Source organism: Cetorhinus maximus, chromosome 6, assembly GCF_964194155.1.
Source record: "Cetorhinus maximus chromosome 6, sCetMax3.hap1.1, whole genome shotgun sequence".
NCBI classification, from domain to species: Eukaryota; Metazoa; Chordata; class Chondrichthyes; order Lamniformes; family Cetorhinidae; genus Cetorhinus; species Cetorhinus maximus.
Genome location: NC_135884.1, coordinates 33,060,091 through 33,082,979, shown reverse-complemented (window position 1 = coordinate 33,082,979; position 22,889 = coordinate 33,060,091). Strand labels below are relative to the sequence as shown.

The 22,889-nt window shown below is 42.5% G+C and overlaps 1 protein-coding gene across 6 annotated transcripts in view; it reads left to right on the top strand.

Annotated features, from left to right (window-relative positions):
* Window positions 1-11,781: 11,781 nt before the first annotated feature.
* The window catches only part of LOC144681691 (protein TASOR-like), a 52,884-nt gene continuing 41,776 nt past the window's right edge, over window positions 11,782-22,889 (top strand). For all 6 annotated transcript variants that reach the window (XM_078543524.1, XM_078543523.1, XM_078543525.1 and 3 more), the window contains exon 1: window positions 11,782-12,205. In XM_078543524.1, the coding sequence (XP_078399650.1) occupies window positions 11,881-12,205 (325 nt within the window). In that variant the 5' untranslated portion in view covers window positions 11,782-11,880. The remainder of the gene's footprint in view (window positions 12,206-22,889) is intronic.

The window sequence follows — 22,889 nt, the reverse complement described above, 5'->3', positions numbered from 1 at the left end:
CAAGCATGGCCTCATGTATCTCCCCCGATGCTCCTGCCTTGAGCGTCCTGAGAGGAGGGCAGCAAAGCAATCGTGAGAAAAACGAGGAGCACGGTGCCCCCCCTGCCCCACCCTCCTGCCTGGCCTGCTCACCAGCAGCGCTCTGGGGAGCCCTTCCACTGGCCATGATTCACAGCCTTTGAAAGGCTGCAGCAGCTTTTTTAAAACAGGCCGTCGGGTCACCATTGGACCTGGTGCTCATTGCAATCCCGCCGCCGCCCACCCACTCCCGCTGCCTTTGGGAACTGCATTTCATGCTGGGTGGGCCTTAATTGCCCTGTCCGCGCAAAATGGCGGCGCGGGCCTGATCGTGGGCGGCGATCAGGTCCACGCCTGCCCGCGCCCACTCCCACACCGCCCACCTGACAGGCAGAAAATTCTGCCCTCTGTGTTCCTTGTACGAGCACACCCAATTCTCTTTGAACATCAACATTTACAAGTTTCACACCCAATATTTTAATCGCACCAATATTGGTGGCTGTGCCTTCAGTTGCTTAGGCCTTAAGACCTGGAGTATCCTCCTTGTACCTCTCCTCTCTCTCCCTTGCTTTTCTCTTAAAATCAATTCTTAAAACCTACCTCTTTGACCAAGCCTTTGGTCATCTAACCTAATATCTCCTTATTTGGTTCACTATCATACTTTGCCTTCCAATGAACATGTGAAGCACCTTGGGACGTTTTATTATGTTAAAGGCGCTATTTAAATTAAGTTGTATTTGTTATTGTTGAGACAACACATAGCCCTGGAGGATGCTGTTGACCAGTTCTGGACCTCAATGGCCTGGCTGTGGGCTGCACCTTCTCAGCCTGGGTTGCAGCAGTCTGAGCTGGTTGGCTGAAAGGCAACGGTTTAGTGGCAGAGATGGGAGGACGAATGTCGTCATCCTGAGAGAGGGCAGCAGGCTTCTGCTCCATGAAGCCACTGCCACTTTCACAAGAACATAAGAAGTAGGAGCAGGAGTAGGACATTCAGCCCCTGATGCCTGCTCCGCCATTCGATAAGATTATGGCTGATGTGACTACGGTCTCAACTATACTTTCCTGTCTGTCCCCTCATAACCCTTGATTCCCTTGTTGATCAAAAATCTATCTAACTCTGCCTTGAATATATTCAATGACCCAGCCTCTGCTGCTCTCTGGGGAAGAGAACACTCTGAGAGAAAAAAATTCTCCTAATCTCACTCTTAGCTGGGAGACCCCTAATTTTTAAACAGTGTCCCCTAGGTCTAGACTCTGCCTAAAAGGAATATACCCACTTGGCATCCACCCTGTCAAGACCCTCAGGATCTTATATGTTTCAATAAGGTCAACTCTCATTCTTCTAAGTGCCAAAGGGTATAGGCCCAACCTCCTCAACATTTCACATAAGCTAACCCCTTCATCCCAGGAATCAATCAAGTGAACTTTCTCTGAAAGGTTTCTAATGCAATTATATCCTTTCTTAAGTAAGAAGACCAAAACTGTACACAATACTCCACATGTGGTCTCACTGAGTCCCTGTACAGCTGTAGCAACACTTCCTTACTTTTATACTCCATTCCCTTTGCAATAAACGGCAACATTCAATATGCTTTCCCAACCACTTCTTGTTCCTGCAGACTAGCTTTTTGTTCTTCATGTACCAGACACCCAGATCTCTTTCTACCATAGAGTTCTGTACTCTCTCCATTCAACTAATATATTGCTTTTCTATTCTTCCAACCAAAGTGGAATAGTTCACATTTTCCCACATTATACTGCATCTGCTAAATTTTTGCCCACCCATTTAACCTTTCTAAATCCTTTTGTAGACTATTTATGCCCTCTTGTCAAGTTACTTTCCTACCTATATTTTATGTCATCAGCAAATTTAGCTACCATACTTTCATTCCCTTCATCAAAGTCATTGATATAGATTGTAAATAGTTGAGGCCTCAGCACTGATCCCTGTGGCACTCCACTTGCTACAGCTTGCCATCCCAAAAATGACCCATTTATTCTTACTCTCTCATTCTTATTAGCTAACCAATCCTGCATCCATGTAACTATGTTACCCCCACTCCCACACCATGGCACTTATTTTGTGTAGTAACCTTTGATGTGGCACGTTGAGCCTTTTGTAAATCACCTGGGGCAGCACCTCAGCAATCCTAGAAATCTATTGGAGAACAGATTGCTGGACTACTGTGAGATCCTGCAAGTGGATTTGCACACTGGTATCCACAGCCATGATGACAGCGGTCTGAGTTTTGATAGCAGCAAGCTGACCTTTCATTACAGCAGTCTGAATTTTCACGGCAGTTCTCTGTAAGGGGTTCGATCAGTGCTCGTTTACCCTTACTGTTGGTTCTTGACTTTAGGATTTTATAAAAGACAAACTCACAGCAATACAGGGGTTTAGGCTCAACCACAAACTCTTGTGGGAGGCACATCCGGGTATACTGTTGCCCTAAATGTGAACACATATTTGTATTGGTCTTCCCATCTTAAAGGGGTGGACCAAAACCCATTGGCTATGTGCAACATTGTGAATGCTGTCGCCTCCGCAGGGATATTCCCTATTAAATCCGCCACTGCTGCTACAGTGGGTGTGCAGACAGGAATGTTCTTATTGAGTACCCAGTAGTCCACCGTGGCCCTCCACTAACTGGCCACAGGGGACAGTTTACATGGTTTGCTATCATTCGCAGTACCCCTTGCTCCACCAAGGAGTTTAATGTTATTTCCAGGCCCCTCTCTGCTGCCCTGGGGAAACTGTACTGCTTCTGAGGTTGTGACATTGGATCTCCCTGTATCCTCACCTCTACCCCTGCTACCCTACCGCAGTAATGTCTGTGGGTAGCGAATACAGCGAGATTGTCTCGCACACACTTCTGATAAACGGTCAGGGTGTTTTCGACTAATTGACCCAAATTGTAGCTGCCCCTCAGCTGCATGGGGCAAGCACTACCCTTCACCTTGTTGACCTTGGGAATGACAAAAACCTCTTCTGAATCGTCTGAGTCCACTGCTCCCCGTAGATAGTGGTTTTTCATGTCTACAATGACATGGTGGGCCAGCATGAGGTCGGGCTCCAGGAACCCCGCACCTGCCTGTTCCCATTTCACCGGGACACATTTCCACTTTGTGGCAAGGGGTACTAACTCTATCAGCAAGGGGTTTGATACGGTCCCAGCCTGCTCTTTTCCCGTGAAGCCCATTAACCTAAACAGAGTCCCGCTCGACCAGGGAGAAGTGGTTGGGATGGGCACTTGGACTACTGTGCTGGACGCACTGGTATCCACTAGATACTCCCCCCTAACATCTTGCACCCTCATTTCTACACAGGGCCTCCCCCACTCTTCGTACCTGAGTGGGCACAGACGCTCAGGCTGGGCACGGCTTAGTCATTGGGAGGGGGAGGGAGCGGGGGTGCTGGGCTTCTCACTGCTTACAACGGCATCTAGTTTCCCCTGTCCCATGCCTATGACCTGCTGTAATGTGGTTACCAATATTTTTACTTGGTCGTCTGCCTTCTCCCTCTCTGCTTCCTTTTGCTGAGGCTCCACCTCTGTTTCCCGTGGCTTCGACCCTGCGGAACTCCCTCTTCCTGGTTTACCCCCTTTTGGAAACTGACACTCCTTGATCCAGTGTTCCGTCTTCCCACTATTAAAACGTGCTTTGTCAGTGTTAGTCCCTTCCTGCTTCCATTCCCTTCTGCCCCCTTGGCCTCCCTTCATCTCATGCACTTTACCCTTCTGCTTGAAATCTTCCCCCCGCTTTAAATGCTGGGGTCAGCTTCCTCAATATCCCTGTATTCGTCAGGTCCTCGGGGTCAAACCATGATTCTGCCATCGTTCTAATCTGTGGCAGGCAGTGGGATACCAGGGTCCTCAGCTAATGGTACCTAGCGGCCCCTGCTAGTTGTAACTGACTCTGGTTGCTTCCTATAGCCTTCAGATACACAGGCCATAACCTGTCTGCAAACGTGTCCAGTGCCTCCCCCACTAGCTGCCAGGTCGGTTCGACCTGCAAGAACGGGTTACCCTGGCCGTGTCCCAATACAATCAAAATCTTGTCCATCAATCCATTCGCATTTCCACTCCCCATCTTAGTAGCTGCCAATAAACTCTGATATAACTTCCTGTCCAGGGAGAACAAGATCTGCTTTTTCATCTCATCCTCATCACAGTTGTTAATTCCCCCTATCTGTTCTATACTCGTGAAGTGGACAGTGGCATCCCCTACGGGTTTTAACTTTGGCATGTTGACCAGCATCTCCTGCAACTTGAGCATTGTATATGGGACAACATAGTCACTTTGCAACGGTGCCGGACCACCGCCTACTGGAGGTGGGCCAAACTTTTGCTGTCGCAGAGGGCACATCGGTCTTGGTGGACAAGGTGCTTCAGGAGCCGGCCGACTCACGCTATACCGAGCCCAATCATCAGACTCTTTCCCCACTTCATTCTTGTCTATACCACATTCTCCCAGTGCCATGAGGTTGGCCGTACCACTGGCCCCTGATAATGCTAGGGTCAACTTCCGGATCTTTTCCCTACAGGGTCCGTGGTCAGCCTCTTCATGTGCCTGACTCTGCGCTACCTTGTCAGCTGTCTTAAATTCTTTCAGCTGCCCCTCAGCCTTTCCAGCTCTCTCCAGATTCCTGGCACTGTGTTCCTATTCAGTCTAGCATTCCCTCTTACTTTCTGTAGCCTGGCATTGCAAATATTCCACCATGCTCCTCTGTGCTCGTTTACCCTTACTGTTGGTTCTTGACTTCAAAATTTTATAAAGGACAAACTCACAGGGACACAGGGGTTTAGGCTCAACCACAAACTTATTTATTGACAGAACACCTCCACTGCCCTTAATACAAGAGCTCTAAGCTAGTGTAATAACGCTACCCAACACTCTAAACCACACAAACTAATTTCTAAAACTCCACTGAAAAGTAGAACCACAGGCAAAACCCCACGTTTCTGCCCAAAACTTACTCAGTCCAACTCAAAACCCCATTCAGGATTTAGTTATTACCCTTAAAGCTTTCCTTAATTCTCAGCCCCAAATTCCGTGGATCTGGCTGATACTTACAGCTCCCCACATGGTTGGTTGTTCCTGTGCCAGCTGTAGGTCCATGAATCAGGTTGACCATTCCTGATCCTCCTTGGTGACTGCAGTGTCAGACCCCACAGCCTTGGACTTTTTAATTCAAACCTTGTTTATAGTATCAAAGAACATTTCCTGGAGCACATTCTATTTGGATGGTTGGTGCTTAGCACCCCTTAATCTATTTAGTCTGATTCCTGCCTTGGTTCAGACAACCCATCCATCATGATGTTGTTTCCATGACCGAAATCATGGACCCCATCCCAGTGTGATGTCTCTGGATCTCAAGTTAATGTGCATGTGATAAGATCCATTTCTCCTTAGCTGTTGTCAATGTTTGTTTGTGTGATGGCTGTTGTCTGGAGCTATTTGCTGTGATGGTTTCCCAGTTTCTTTAATTGGATTGTCTGTTGGCACCTGCTTTGTGTCTTTGAGATGATAACGTCCCAGTAACTTTACACATTATCGATTTGGTTTCGGTATTGACATATTTGAAGACTAACCCCTTGCCGTGTAGCCTGGCTCTGTGTTGAGGTTTGGCCTGTTTTGTTTTGCAGCGTTTATATCCATGAAGCGAGGCCTTTGGGGTTTTTATATTTAATAAAGTCCAGTTGGAGGGGATTCTTATCCTACAATTCAGATGTTGGGTGACCATTCCAAATGGAAAATGGAATTTGTAATAAAAGAATTCAAATACTGCATCACAGTTGAGATTGAAACTGTGAAAACAGAGTTGGTCATCACTCCCACGCTGGGAAAGGAGAGCTCCAAGTGCTGTGAAAATCCCCATGCCAAGTTGGTGCTGGACTTCTCCAGGCTCCTTGACATTGAATGTAAACTTTCTGTCCGGCCTCCCAATGAACCAAGTGTTTTGTTCTGCATATCCATCCACAATCTTCCATCGGCTGCTCCAACAATTTCTTCACCTGAGTCCTCTGCAACAGAACCAGTGTGTGACCTTGCCCTCTGACAAGCTGCTACCTGTGCTATCCTTGCTCCCTGCCCTGGTTGCAGCTCATTTGTGCGCTATGCCTCACCAAGTGCAGATCCCACTTCTAATCTATCCTCTAAGATATGTGAGCTGTCAGTATATGAAATGGTGGCTGTGAGTGTGAAATCAAGTGACAATGCTGTGTCTTCGTCATCATTCTCTTGTTGGTGTTCCCATTCTCTTGTTGGTGTTCCTCCATTGCCAAACTAGGTTGTGCCACTTGGGTATCTGAATGGAGAGAGGCTCCACAGTAAGGTTGTCAGAGGTGGTGGTGGGGAGGGTGTGTGAAAAGTAAGGCAAGCTTGCTTACTTCACTTTGTACATCAGAAGAAATTGTGGGATGAGGAGCAAATGGGATTTGAGAAGGAGGATTGGGAATGAGGATGCCTTAACCCTTGATGATTTCAGCCCTATCTTGACCATGGCCTCAGCAATGACCTTTCTAACAATGGCCAATACCATCTCCTCCATCAGTGTTAGGGCATGCAGATGTGCTGTCCCCTTCAAGTTAGTTCCTATTGCCGGTGGTTGTGTGTTACCATGTCTTGAAAGAGAGAGGGAAGTGGGTGAGTGAACTTTGTGCAATGTGTTTGATGATGTCGGTGTCTGGTTAAATATTTGGCAGTATCTGCGAACTGAGAGATGTGGGTGTCAGGTTTGCAGCAGTGCTAAGTGGGTTAGGGTGTGTTGAAGCATATGAATGTTAGGTATGAGTGCTGAATGATAGAGATTGTTGGCAGCCGAGTGAAGTGGGTATGGTAAATTCTGCAGCGGCCGATAGTAGGATATGGCATTTGAAGATGCATCCCTTGACCATGATCACTCATGTGAGATAATGGAACTTGCGGCACTGCATTCAGGTTTTGACTCCTGGCATTGAACCCCAAGACTATCTGCTTCCACTGGCATTTGAACATGGGGTCTGATTTTAACTCACTCAAAATGCATTCACTTACACATTGTTAAAATTGAGCACCATGTCCTTGGAGTGCCTCCTGGTCCCCTGCAGTAATACAGCATCTGGCCTCCTCTCCTGTCAAGACCTCCAGTGCAGTGTCTGAAAACCCTGTAGTCCGTGCTATCCCATCTTGTGTCATTATTTACTGTTTCCCAGGACAGATTCACTTCCTGCAATCAGCACCTCCTTCAGCCAGAATGTACCAACACTTTAAGAGTTACAGGTTAGGTTTAAGTGGTGCTAAGAAGTTAAGATTTTAGGCTCCATGGTATGTGCAGCCATTCAAAAGTGTGGTTAACATTGACTGCATGCAGAAATCATTCTAAGGAGCAGGCAGTATAACGTTGGCCTTCAGTTCTGAAGAAGAGTCATACAGACTAGAAACATTAACTCTGTCTTTCTCTCCACAGATGCTGTCAGACCTGCTGAATTTTTCCAGCAATTTTTGTTTTTATTTCAGGTTTCCAGCATCTGCAGTATTATGCTTTTATAAAGTTGGCCTGTTTACTTGTAAGAATAACCTGGCCCTCCAGTTCCTACTGTCATGAAAATATAATAATTTTCATAATATTATTGAGATTTATTGTAAAAGTGGGTTAATAGTGGGGTTTGGATTAGTTTCATTGTGTGGATGTGTGTGTGCGGGGGATTTAATTAAATTGGAGACAGCTGGTCTGGAGGTTTTGAGTTTTCAACAAAGAAGCTGGGTTTGAAATGCTAAATATGTAAATGTGGCTGAAGTTTTAGAATGTGAGGTGTGAGGAAAATTTGCATTTAGAGATAAATTAGGTTAATCTGAATTTCAAAGAGATGGTAATATATTACACCTAGCTAAAAGAAGCGAAGCCAAACAGTGCATTTATTTTTTCCAAAGGTTATTGATAAAATTAGAAAGATGAAAGATTTATATTATGAAAAAAGTAAAGTTGCAAAAACATATGGGAACAATGGAATTTGCATTAAAAGGGAGAGACATGTATAAAGGAGATGAGGTTATGTGTAAGGCGAAGGCATTCTAAGATCTAACACTAGTGTGAAAAGCCTCCAGCCTCTGTGTATTAAGTTGTTGTCTACAGAAACCGAAGCTGAGAAAACTAATTTTGAATGTGACTGTCCAGGGTATTGTGTTGCTTTGCCCGGGTCTGTTTAAATCTATTTGTTTTTACTGTTGTATTAATGTAGGTGTAGCTGGGAGCCGGATTAATTCAGGGTTTTAGGAGTTATAGTAGTAATTTGTAGACCTATGTTTGTGCTTGAAATCTTTTCTTTTGTTCATAAATGTTTAATTTTGTTTTCTAAAAGCCTCTGAAGGCGTGGTATCTTATTACTTCTGAAGTCAAGGCATGCACCTCAAAATAAAATACAAATTGAAAAACAGTTGTAACCGCATGATCAAGTTTCCCTTGTGGATTTGATCTGCCTAGCACACATCATCTGCCATGTGATAACACTACCTCTTGCCCACATACTTCAAACTGCTCAACTTCTCTACCTAACCACATCCTCATATATTATCACATAAACTATTTCTTTCTTGTTTGATTATCCCTGCCTAATTTAGGCAAATGTGCAAGTCAGCACATTCCCCCACCTCTCAACTCCCCAAGACCCTTGACCACTAGCAATCTAGCAGACAGTTCAAGGAAGTTCTAGAATCAGGCAATTCAAGAAAGACAATCTGGGGACAGTCATCAAGTCTGTTCACACAGGAAGATAATGTTAGAATCAGATGATCTAGTTAGTGGTTAATCATAATGCAAGCTGGTACAATGAGTCAGCCTTGCAAAAGGATGGATTGAAAAATATGTCAGTCCTATCACTCAGGTAAGGGGCATCTGCCCATTTCAGGAGTCAGTATATATAGCAGTTTTTGCTATGCTTTTAACCCTTGGGGCTGAAATTTCCTGACCCTGTGATATTGGGTTTTTAAAAAAAATTCTTACATGGGATGTAGGTGTCATTGGCAAGGCCAGCATTTGTTGTCCATCCCTAATTGCCCTTGAACTGAGTGGCTTGCCAGGCCATTTCAGAGGGCAGTTAAGAGTCAACCACATTCCTGTGGGTCTGGAGTCACATATAGGCAGGGCCAGAGCTGGTAAGGATGGCAGATTTCTTTCCCTAAAGGTGAACCAGATAAGTTTTTATGATAATCAACGGTAGTTGTCAAGGTCACATTACTGAGACTAGCTTTATATTCCAGATTTATTCATTGAATTTAAATTTCACTAGCTACAATGGTGGGATTTGAACCCAGAACATTAGTAAGCCTCTGGGTTACTAGTGCAATGACATTACCATTATGCCATCATCTCCCTCCCTAGCCCCCCATGCCCACCCCACAGTGGGATGGGAATCTTGGAAAATAGAGGGGAGATCGATAATGATGGCTCTCTAATGCATTCCTTCCACCAAGGAATTTTTCGAGAAGTGGGCTGGGAATCAGATTGGCATTCAAAAGTGAAATTCTACGGGCACAGTGTAGACATGTCCCCACAAAGAAACAGGGTGGTACTGCCAAATACAGAGCCCTCTGGTTATCCAGAAGCATACAGGTGAAAATAAAGCAGAAAAGGAAAGCTTATGACAGCCATAAAAGGCTTAATACTGTAGAAAGCCTAGAGGAGTATAGAAAGTACAGTGGTGAAGTAAAAATGGAAATTAGGAAAACAAAGAGAGGATTAGAGAAAATATTGGTAGGTAAAATCAAAGAAAATCGTAAGATGTTATACCAGTACATTAAGAGCAAGAGAATAACTAAGGGAAAGGTAGGGCCTATCAGAGATGTACATGGTAACTTGTGGGTTGATGCAGATGTGGGCAGGATCCTCAATGAGTACTTTGTCTCTGTCTTCACTAAGGAGAGGGATGCTGCAGACATTCTCGCTAAAGAGGACTACAAAATATTAGATACAATAAGCATAGTGAGAGAGGAAGCACTGGAGGGACTGACATAATTGAAGGTGGAAAAATCACCAGGGCCAGATGGATTGTATCCCAGGCTGTTGTAGGAAGCCAGCCAGAAAGCAGCAGATGCTCTGAGGATCATTTTCCAATCCTCACTAGATACAGGCGAGGTCCCAGAGGATTGGAGGTCTGCGAACGTTGTACCGTTTTTTAAAAAGGGTGTGCAGGATAGACCAGAAAATTATATGCTGGTCAGCCTGACTTCGGTGGTCGGAGAGTTATTGGAAACAATTCTGAGAAAGGCATGGATTGATCAGGGATAGCCAGCATGGTTTTGTTCGGGGAAGGTAGTGTCTTACTAACTCAATAGAATTTTTTGAGGAAGTAACAAGGAGCATTGATGAGGGCAGTGCAGTGGATGTTGTCTACATGGATTTCATTTTTGCATTTGTCTAGGTCCTACATGGCAGACTGGACAGCTAAAATGGACAGCTAGTTTTTTTATTTTTCAGTCAGCACGATGGGCTGAATGACCTCTTTCTTGCTGTAACTTTTCTATGGTTCAATGGTTCTAAAAGCTGGTCTATCTGGCTTCATTCAATTGTTAGAGGCTTGCAACTACATTGTGACAGGATAAAGATTTTTCCAACATAAAATGTTGGCGTGATAATAAGAAGTTTTCAACATAATAGTTGACTTTAAAAGCATAACAACAAAAAATAAGAGTTGCAGACACTAGGTGCAAGAACTTTAATGTCATTACAAAGATTCTTATGCAGGACAGATCCTCAAAGCTGTCGCTTAACTGCAAGATTGTTTCTCTTGCAAAATTACTTAATTGGAAAACCCAAAGCTGTAAAGAATCTACATCAAGGGATATTAGAAAATCTTTTGCCCCTTTTCTACAACCTACATCAGGAAAATGAGAGATTAACCACTCTTTTAATTGAATTGTTAGAGGAGACACTTCTCCAATGTCATCAACTGCAAAAAGCTAACTAAAGCAATCTCCAATGTGGACATAAACAATAAAACCCAAATGATACAAAGCAAGGAAACTTAATAAATTAAAATCATAATATTATTTAGTGCCAAGCAGTGCCTGTCAGGGAACTGTTGCGCTACTATTCAAGTGTTACAATCCTGAATTACATTTTGATGAAGCTGCTGGGCTCTGGTTTTGATGATACCACTCTGATGTTGTAACCTAGATTATTTTCTTTTTGGGAGCTACTTCATCATTTATCTGGTGATATTGTTTTGGTTCTGTTGCTATTATTTTGGTACCTATAATGCCATTTTCTTTTTTTGCTAGGTCACTTGTAAATGTCTTGGGGTTATTTTCTGATAACTGCTAAATTATTTCTCTGGAGTTGCAAGTCAGGGTCTTTTAAAGAGGAATCCAAAAATTTGTAAAAAAACATACATTACAAAACGTTTCAACATGACATTTAAAGGAAGTGCCATGAAACTCGACTTGTCTCCATACACGGTGTTCCATTCTCAGGTGCCTCTATACAATTGTAATTCTTTTGATATTTTCAACATACATTCCCAATTGAAAATTACAGAAGGTGCAATGTAATTCGATTTTCCTTTACACAACGTGTTCCTCTCTGAGGTACCTCAATGCAATTTCAATACTTCTGTATTCATATTCAATATCAGGCATAGAGAGGGCAAGTTACTGCTTCGCTCCCTACCTATTTCCATGGTTGTTCAAATAATGGCCTCCTTGCGCCAGCCGCCCCTTTTATACGGTGTGCAGCCAGACGCTCGCTGATTGGCTGTCGGGCCGCAGAGGCTCCGCCTCCTTGTGCGCGAGGAGAAGAAGCGGAGGAAGCATGGCGCAGGGAGATTAGAGAAGCAGCAGCGCTGCTCACAGATACATATACACAACTGCCTTCACTTGGTTATAAAAATGGCTTCTCATAGCGACACTGAGGAGAAAGGGGTCCCGGTTCTGAAAGAGGACGGTCGGGAGAGGCACCCGAGCAGTGAGAGCGGTCTCAGAGCCGGCGGCAGGGCGAAGCCATCGTCTCTCCTCCGAAACGCCTCGAAATCCAAACAACAAAATGGCGAACAAGCAAGCGGCGGCCCCGGGCTGCTCCGAGCCGATATGGCTCCTGCTCCTCACCCATTCGCTGCAGAAAGCGAGGAGCATGGAGCCTCCGCCGTTCAGAAAACCGCCGAAGATCATGTTCGGAAGAGTTTTCAGATCCCCAAGAAGAACAAAGAAAAGAAAGGTGCTTTAATATGTTAACACGCAGCGCAGTTTTGCTTCTTGATGCAGCTAGCCAACAATCCATTTGCTCGTTGCTGGAAAGTGACAGGGAACCATTTTTTTTCTTGATAGGGAACGTTAGCAAATAAGAAAATAAATACTCAATCTTTATTTCTACTTCTGGCCCTTGGAACAGGTAAGTGGACCATATAAGGCCAGCATGTGGTCTGTGGTCAGAAATGTGGAATTCGGAACTTAGCATGGTTACCTGGCCAGACCTTCATTGTAGCTCCAAGCCTATGGGGCGCTTGTACTTGCCTTTATGCAAGGTCTTCTGGAGAGACTCTGACCTGTTTATTCACGCTTCAGATTTCATCTTCATCCACATTGATGCAATGGAAAGTGGGGCATTACTGACCCCCTTTCACTCGGTTTTATTTGACGGAACATCCATTTCTTTGTCTTGTTAACCCGACCATATGAGTTGGGATAGTTCGTCCCGGCCTTATGTAGGGTTTTGGGCCAGGTGGAAGACGCTGGAAGTATGTGGTTATTTATTATAATCTTGAAAATAGTTCCTTTTTGCATTTCCAAATGCCGTTGGAATTGACTGAGCTTGGATGGGATGCTACTAGTGGTTTCCTTTATAGCAAATATGCACCTTTGAAAAGCTACCAAATTTGGGAGGTCAGCTTCAGTTTTGTAACACTCTGTGGTGTACTGCATAAAGTCTAAGAGGAAGTGCAACTTTCTTATTATTTGGTCTATAAACTACCTTGTCACATCAGTGGTATACAAGATGTAGTTATGCAATCAATGGACTTAAAGCCATAATAAAATGTTTCGTGTACAGTTGACATATTTCACTTGAAGAAATTATGATTACATTCCGTTTCATTATTCTTGAAATCACTGCACAAAGGGAGGCCAATTGTCAATGCCAGCTGTTTGAAAGAGTTGCCCAACTCATCTCATACTAGTTTTTCCCCATAGCCCCACAAATGTTACCTTTTCAAATATATATTCAATTCCCTTTCGAAAGGTATATAATCTGTTTCCACCATCTTTTGTAGTGGAGGCAGTACATTACAGATCATAACAGCTTGCTGTGTCTTAAAAAAAAACCCTCATCTCCTTCCCCTGATCCTTTGCTATATCTGTTACAATATCATGTATTATCTACTGAACTATGGTCTTGGACATAGTTGCCTGCACGAGGTTCATTGCTTAGGATCTCTGTGTTGATTTGTGGAGTAAATAACTGGAACTCTATACTTGACCAATTGATAACTTGCAGCACGTGTACTGCTACTAGTATCTGGACTGATTGGCTTCCATAATTGCTTACTAGTTGGCTGTGACAAAATGTCATGGAGGTTTATTAATTAAAACCTGTCATCACCCCCCATACTCCTGGGAAAAAACTTTGACTCCACACACACTTTGCAAGTTACTGTCCCCAGCTGCAATCTCCCTTTTTTTCTGCTATATTTTCTGGAACTGCATATTTGAATCCTTCCATTCAGGTTTCTCCTCCTGCCATTACCGAATTGGTTCTTAGAGTCACGAATGTGACTGGCAGAGAAACTTTGCTCTCCTCCCCCTTAGCCTGTCTGCAACCTTTGATCACACCATCCTCCCCTGACACCTCTCCATTTTCATCCAGCTGAGTGGGACTCCTCTCACCGGGTTCTATTAACGATCTAGTCATAGCCAGAGAGTCACTTTCAATGGCTCCTGTTCCTGCCCTTGCAACTCTGGTTGTCAAGGATCCATACTTTGTCCCTTCCTAGTTCTCCTCTGCCTCACCATTACTACCTTTTGTGACTCCTCCACTGTTACTAAATTATCAGATTGCTATCCAATATCCAGTACTGAATGAGCAGCAATTTCTCCCAATTAAATATTGGGAAGACTGAAGCTGTTGTTTTGGTTCCTGCTCAAAACTTCACTCCCTAGCTACCGACTCCATCCTTCTCCCTGGCAATAGCCTAAGATTAAGCCAGTCTGTTCACAGCATTAGTGTGACATTTGATTCCAAGATGGGCCTCTGACCTTATTTGTGCCATCATTAAGACCCCCTATTCCAACCTTCATAGCATAGCCCTGTCTCAGCTCATCTGCTGCAGAATCCAACGTTCATGTCTTTGTTACCTCTAATCTTGACTATTCCGATATACTCCTGACTGGTCTCCCATATTTTAACCTCTTTAGACTTGGGGCCATACAATCTTGCTGTCATTCAAAACTCAGCTGTCCATTCTTAATTTGCACCAAGACCCATTGCCCTATCACCCCTGGGCTTGCTGACCTACATTGGCTCCTGAATCAAGTAACACCTTGATTTAAAAATTTTAATTCTTGATTTCAAATCCCTCCATGGCCTCACCCTCCCTGTCTGTGTAATCTTCTCTAGCCCCACAACCCTCCAAGATAACTGCACTTTAATTCTGGCCCCTTTTGTCATCCAACCTTAATGTAATTCAAAACTCTACTTACTGCCCATTCTCAACTTGCATCAAGGTCCATTATCCTGATTTACATTTACCAGCATTGGTGGTTGTTGCCTTCAGTTGCCTATGCTCTAAATTCTGGAGTACCTTCGCAACAACACTCTGCTTCTCTACATTGCTTTTCTCCTTTATTGTCTTAAAACCTACCTCTTTGACCAAGCTTTAATCAGTTTACCTAATATCTCCCTATGTGGCTTAATGTTATACTTGGCTTTTTAATGCTCCTATGAAGCACCTTGGGACCTTTTATTACTCAAAAGGCTATGTAGGTGTTATAATCTCATTTTGTCCAAAGTACATGACAGCAAATCTGCTTTTGAAGTAAATTATCATTTACCCATTATTGGGTGGGCTGTTAGCTAAGAAATAACGAACGTTCCTATTTCCCCAGTTACCTGATTAAATTCCATAGGATCCAATGGAATTAAATTTTAATGTGTTGTTGCCCAACTCGACAACTGTAATAAATTTGTAAATAAAGGTATGACTTCCACTCGTCCACCACATTCCATATCCGCAATGTCCAAGAGCACTTCAATGAATCATTTTTTTGCAACAAGTAACTTCGAAGCAAACTTGGCAGTCGGTTTATATGTTGCAACAATGGCCTTGAAATTGGAAAAATAATGACACGTTCATGGTGCATTTTTTTTAAAAAAAAGCAATTTGTGGTGAGGAAGAGATGTATGCCATGAGAGTTGTGAATTGCCACAAATAGTTGGCCAATGTGCTACGCTTTGTCATATGTCTGGGTGTACAGGTCCACAGGTTACTGAAAGTGGCAACGCAGGTCGATAAGGTAGGAAGGCATATGGCATGCTTGCCTTCATCGGCAGGGGTATTGAGTATAAAAGCTGGGAAGTCATGCTGCAGCTGTATAGAACCTTGGTTACGCCACACTTGGAATATTGCGTGCAATTCTGGTCGCCACATTACCAGAAGGATATGGAGGCGTTGGAGAGGGTGCAGAGGAGGTTTACCAGGATGCTGCCTGGTCTGGAGGTTATTAGCTATGGGGAGAGGTTGGAGAAACTCGGATTGTTCTCACTAGAGCGACAGAGATTGAGGGGCGATTTGATAGAAGTTTACAAAATTATGAGTGGCATGGACAGAGTAGATAGTCAGAAGCTTTTTCCCAGGGTGGAAGAGTCAATTACTAGGGGACATAGATTTAAGGTGAGAGGAGAAAACTATAGAGGAGATGTGCGGGGCAAGTTTTTTACGCAGAGGGTTGTGAGTGTCTGGAATTCGCTGCCAGAGGAGGTGGTGGAAGCAGGTACAATAGTGGTGTTTAAGAGGCAGCTTGACAAATACATGAATAGGATGGGAATAGAGGGATACGGACCCCGGAAGTGCAAAATGTTTTAGTTTGACAGGCAATATGATCGGCGCGGGCTTGGAGGGCCGAAGGGCCTGTTCCTGTGCTGTACCTTTCTTTGTTCTCTTTGTTCTTACAAAACTGAGAACTCCGAGTGCTGAGAAATAGCTTGATTTGCATTGTAAATGTAGACGAATCTCATCAGACATTTAGGGCTGGTATTTTATTTCATAAGGACCCTGTTAATAATGGGATTTATGTGTCCCGACGTTAACTCCAACCTTGGAAGCCTAGAAAACGAATAATTGAAGCGCTAGAGTTGCATTCCTGCAGGCAGTCACTTAATTCCAGAAGTGCTTTTAAAAAAAATACTTTGTCTCTTTCTCTCAATCCAGTCTTCCTTTCCCCCTCTATTTCTCTTTCTGCATCTAATTTGACTTTAATTCGTCCCAGTTTCTGCTGTCATTCAGTTTGTCTATCCTTAAGCTTAATTAGTTAAGGAGATGGACAGTTGAATCCAATGCTCATGAGATCCCAAGTGCCCTGTTGATATTGCCATGCCATTATCAATTTGCATTCTTTGCATTTTGTGGCAGAAAAATAACACGATCTGAAAGGTCAGGAAATAAAAATCAAATTCATGGTGCTTTGTGTGAGATGTGCTGCTCCAACAAATTCTGGGCCATTGAATGATCCGTTGATTGTCTTTGGTGTTGAAGGATGAATGTTAGCCAGGATACCAGGATAACCCCCTGCTTGTAAACAAATTAGTAAATACAATTTGTGCTTGATTGCTGACTGCAATGAAAGATGATCATATATTTCAGCTAGCTGCTTGGAATCTGCATAAAACTTGAAGTCTTAATGCTTTTCTGTTTTGATTGCGTGTGAAATGATTCTAGACCTTGTAACGTACCTGAGCCAACTTTGATTTTGTGGTTATAATTTGTGTTGTTTGTATGCTAGATAAATTCTGGTGTTTCTAACCACTATTGTATATCTACTTAAATAAAAATAGAAAATGCTGGAAAAACTCAGCAGGCCTGACAGCATCTGTGGAGAGAGAAATAGTGTTAATGTTTCGAGTCCATAACTCTTCAGAAAGAAAAAGAGTCATATGGACTCAATGTTAACTCTGTTTCTCTCTCCGCAGATGCTGTCAGACCTGCTGAGTTTTTCCAGCATTTTCTGTTTTTTTTTAGATTTCCAGCATCCACGGTATTTTATCTCTACTTGATGCAATATTCTTGAAAATATAAAGTTATCTAGCAGCTAGTTTGTTAGCCTTCAAAGTGCTCATGAAATTGTAATGTGGTTATTACCTAACACTCAGTGACTGTTTTTGCTTATCATTCCACTTTTTCAGAGCAATTCTTTAGGTAATTTGATAAGTGTTTGCTAATGTTTGTCACCACTGTCACAATTTGATTATGCAGGGATAGTGTCTCAAATCTGGCTGCCTGAAAACCAGATGTTTTTATAAGCTGCCATGCATCAATTTTACTTGTTATTAAATTAATAAAATAGCTTAGCAGGATAATTCAGCTAGGTACTACATTGGTGCAGCGCTGCACCGGACTAGTTATCGGCTTTGTGTGCTGGTCTTTTCCCATGTTCCAAGTGATCCTTTACCCCACCCAACCGAAGCTGCGGTTTTATGGTACCTTTACTAGCGCACTCGTACTTTCAATCCAGCACAGCCCGTGAGTCAGCCTTCTTTACCTTATTTAATTTTTTTCAAACGTTATTTCTTTACTATTATGTATTCCTTCAAACTTTAGTAAAAAAAAACTTATTCATTTGATTTCACATGCCTCCTACTAATTGAATTAAAGTTCCAATTTTTTTTTTTCTCCAAAAATGGCAAGATCTGAAATTTGGATGGACTTCGTACTGAGGTTGCTGGCCTGAGATACTACCTGTAATTAATGTTCAACACCATGATACCAGCAGTGCATTTAAATTGAGATTGAGGTGTTTCTGAACTTTTTTTGGTTTAATGTAAATTGCTTGCCATTTGGCTACCATATTTGCCTACATTACTATGAATACATTTTATATATACTTTGGCTGGAAAATGTTTTGGGACGCAATATGAAAGGTGTTGTATAAAAGTGTGTTATTCCTTTATTTCTGTTAGCAGTTGTTGTTGGTGCATGCACTATAGCTTAGTAATGTGTGCATTATAAAACAAAGTATGATAGTCAGAGTTACAGGAGGAGATATTAGGTCAGATGACCAAAAGCTTGATCAAAGAGGTAGGTTTTATGGGGTGTATTAAAGGAGGTAGCGAGGCAGAGAGGCGTGGATAAAGAATTCCAGAGCGTCGGGCCTAAGCAACTGAAGGCACGGCCACCAATTGTAGAGCAGTTATAATTGGGAATCCACAAGAGGCAAGAATTAAGAGAAACACTGATATCTCTGAGGGCTGCGGGGCAGGAGGAGATTAGAGATAGGAAGGGGCAAGACCATGGAGGTAGTTGAAAACAAGGATGAGGATTTTAAAATTAAGATGTTGCCTGCCTGGTGGCCATTGTCAGCCAATGAACACAGGGGTTATAGGGAAACGAGATGCTGTGAGTTAAAACACGCAGCAGAGTTTTGGATGACAAGTTTATGGAGGGTAGAATGTGGGAGACCATCCTGGAAGGAATGCGTTGGGATGGTTGAGTCTAGAGGTAACAATGAATAAATGAGGCTTAAATGAGGATTTTGGCAGCGAATGAGCCGAGACAGGTGAATTTGAGCGATGTTAAGAAATAGGTGGCCTTAGTGATGGCATGAATATGAGGTCGGGAGCCAGCCTTGGGATCAAATGTGACACCAAGGTTGCGAACAGACTGGCTTAATCTCAAACCATTGCCAGGGAGAGGGATGGAGTCGGTAGCGAGGAAATGGGATTTGGAGCAGGGACTGAAAACAAGTGATTCTCTGGCTATGATTAGAAAGGAATGGAACTAGGTGAGAACTGTCCCACCGAGCTAGACAACAGTGGAGAGGTGTTGGAAGAGGATGGTGGGGCCAACCAGGTCATCGGCTTCAGACAGGTAAATGAGGACGGAAGTTTCTTTTTATTACGGTCACAGGACGTCACTGTGACTTTCATAAAAGCTGTATTGGTACTGTAGCAGAGGCAAAAGCCAGATTGGAATGGATTCAAACATGGGAGTTCTGGGAAACCAATTTGGAAGATGACTACACGATTAAGAACTTTGGAGAAGAAAGGGAGGTTGTAGATTGGGGTTCAAGGATTATTATTTGGAGGGAAGAGGCAACAATGGCAGATTTAAAGAGGAGAGGAACAACACCTGAAGAGAGAGAACCATTTACAATATCACCTAACTTGGGGTCTAGAAGGGAAAATTGGATGATCAGTTTAATGGAAAGAGGATTGGGAAGAGGAGTTGGGCCCCATGGACAAGATGTGCTCGGAGAGAGCATTAGGAAATGGAAGAGAGAATCTAGAGAAAGATTCAAGTTCAGGGCTAGGGCAGTAGAGAACATTATTGGAAGTTTGACCAGGTGTGCTGGTGGAAGGGAAGTATATGGCAGAGGTAGCTGATCGGATAATCCCAATCTTGGTGACAAAGAAGTTCATGAGCTCCTCACACTTGTTGGAGGCAACATTTTAAGAAGTTTTCAGTTGAGAAAAGAATTATCTTTGCATTCTAGGATGACCCTGGAATAATCAATTTTAGCAGACGAGAATAAATGGCACTACTATAAATTGGGGAAAGTATTGCTGTACAATCTACTATATCCACATCATTGTATTAAAAATTTTGTAAGCTGCAACATTTGCAAAATTGTTTTGCACCAATTTCCAGGCTTAAGATGTACCTACCGTGATCATCACAATTGAGTTGTCACCTGATGTTCAAGCTTTGTAGCTATTTGTAGATGCCTTAGAATTAATTTGAAATACCATCTTGTAGAATCTTGCAACACAAGAGTCTGTTCGGTCCTTTGAAAGAGCCACCCATTTAACCCCACTCCCTGCTCTTCCCACAAAGCTATGATTTTCTCTTCAAGTATTTATCCGATAACCTTTTGAAAGTTACAATTTGATAACTTGCTGCATTTATTAAAAATGCTCACCTCTGGCTCTCTTACCAATTGTTTTTTAAATTTATCTTCTGATTACCGATCCTTCTACCAGTGGAAACAGTAAACAAAGATATTATCAAAACCTGTCATGGTTTTGGATCCTACTATTATATTATCCCACTATTAATATTTCAAACTTTTTGGTTCTGAACGGAATACCCCTGTTTCTCCAGTCTTATCGCCACCTCCAAAAACAACACACGTTACCTTTCAGGCATTTGCATTGCTCCAGAGGGTCTAGATGTATTCAAATACAAATGGCTGTAGCTTACATTTTCAATTCAAGTGGTAAGGTAAGGTACAGTTTGATATATTGATACAACCAACCGTAAAGATAATATCATGTTGATACATTTTAATTTTGATTTGTGCACTGGAGGCAGCACATGTAAGCAGTTGGCTGTTTGCCTGAGACTTGATGGCTAGGTATTTTGCTTGGTAGTCGACTTGAATAGGGCATGAAGGACTAGTATGTTGCCCGTGGTGTTGCCCACTATAACTTTTTTCATATATACAGTTACATGGGCACCCTTTTAATATTTATTTTAATTGAGCTGTACTGTGGTCAAGTAAGGCATGATTGGATAAATAAAGTTGAAGACAGACCAAGATCAACAGTATTATCTCAATATAGGCTTTTAAGTCCACTTCGCCCTAAATCAAAATGAAAATTAAAAAACTCTTTCAATGCCATGAATGTCAGGTTACATAATGAAGGTTCCCATAGCAAAATTAAAGAGAAATGTTGATATTGGTAATGTTGACCAAAAAAGCATTAAAAAGTCTTGACAACAGAAATTAAAGTTTGTAGATAGGAAGTATCTTGCACAAGAGTTTGAACATTGTATTAAGTGGATGAATATGTTAAAAATAGTAAGCTTGTAAATACAATTTCAGGTAATGTTCATTCAGAAGTGAGCCTTAACTAGAAGCCTGTTGGATTGCACCAGTAATGAGCTAGTTTTCCCCTTTAATTCAGTTTTTGAGTGCTTGGGGGAGGGTCAATTGTGTGGTCAAGTTGAAGGACATCCAGTCAGGCTTCTTTTGTCCAGTATCTGGATCAACATGTGCAATGTAGAAAAAATGAAAACATGAAATGGGGCCCAGTTGCATTGTTGGAGCAATGTGGTAACTCCAAATTTCTTTGCACCACACCTGAGTTCTGAATGAGACTACCAATTATATCAAATTACAGGATTTGCAGCAACAAGACGTGGGCTAAATTTGTTTGCGTTTTTTGGCATTCTTTACATTTGGCTAAGGAGTTATTGAAATCCATCATTAAGCTGTCCTTTTAAAGGTTTGATATATCTTAGCACAGAGTTTCCCAAACCGAGGGTTGCGAGATGAGATTTTTGGGTTGCCATGGAGCTTGGGCTAAGTGGTAACAGCTGCGAGGCCTGTTTAAATCCACACATTTTTTTCCAATGGTGGACATGGCCTAACTGACCATTCTGAGGCCTGATTCCTGCTCCAAAAAAGCCAGTGAAAAGGTAGGTGATTTTGTTTTTAAAGCCCAGTAGTTTAAATACTGTCCCCCCACCCCCCATTCTCATACCCACCTCCGCAACTAGCTCACTCTCATTCTGGGATCATGGAACTTTTCAAGCCTCAAAATGTGGTCACAGTGAGGAAAAAATTTGGGAAGCACTGCCCTAGCAACATCGGGGTCTTCATTCCAAAAGGGAGAAGAGATTGGGTGTGTGATTTAAAAACAGAAAAGGCTGAAAATACTCGGCAGGTCAGACAGCGTCTGTGGAGAGAAACAGTTAATGTTTCAGGTTTATGAGGACCCTTAATCAGTTCTGATGAAGTCATCATTGACCTAAAATGTTAACGTTCTCTCCACAGATGCTGCCTAACCTGCTGAGTATTTCCAGCGTTTTCTATTTTTATTTCAGATTTCCAGCATCTGCAGTGTTTTGCTTTTTTAGGTGTGAGAGATATGTTCTGCTTAAGATAATTTTGGAGACCAGATCATAGATTATTTTAATAATGGCCTGGTTTTAAATGAGAAATTAATTAGGCAGGATCTGAACTGAAATCTTTGGCTCAGATTTCATATAATAGGCCACCCCTCTGGTAATCCAAGGAAGACTAGTATTGAACATTGTTTTATGCAACTACTCAAAATTCAGTGGCCTGCATACCATGGCTTCACTTTACAATCTTCATTCCAGTGTTACAGGGAAAAGTGAATAAGTGGATATAGCCAGGCATTTCTTGTTGCCTGTTTCAGGGGCATAATTTGTGGCACTGACTGGTCAAGACTAATGACTTCTGAAGTACAATTTCAGTTTTTGTTGGTTTGTAATTTTGTGACATTACTTGAAAGTTCACCGATATTTTCCTCTATTATTTGAAAATATGTCCAAACAGCCGCTAGTACAAAAGTACAAAATGTTCATGTGTTATATGTCAGCTAGGTTGAGGAGGAAGATTTTAGTGTTAGTAGCATTAGTGCTTTTTAACATTTTTAATATGCTGGCACAGAAGGGTTATATAAAGCTGATGTGTGGAATTAAGTAAGCAAGAGTCCCAAGCTATAGTTTTGTTTTCCAATTATTGGCTGTGTAGCTAAGCCTATTTTTAAACTCATGTCCTTTAAACTTTCAGAAGGAGGCTGATAAAGCAGCAGGCTGCTTTTCAATCTACCTGCTGAAAAGATTTGACTCAAAATAGGTGCCTGAAAAATTGGTTTAAAAGTGACTGTGTTCAAGCTGGATATATTTGTGGATGGTGTTCTGCTTTGGATAATTCCACAGTGG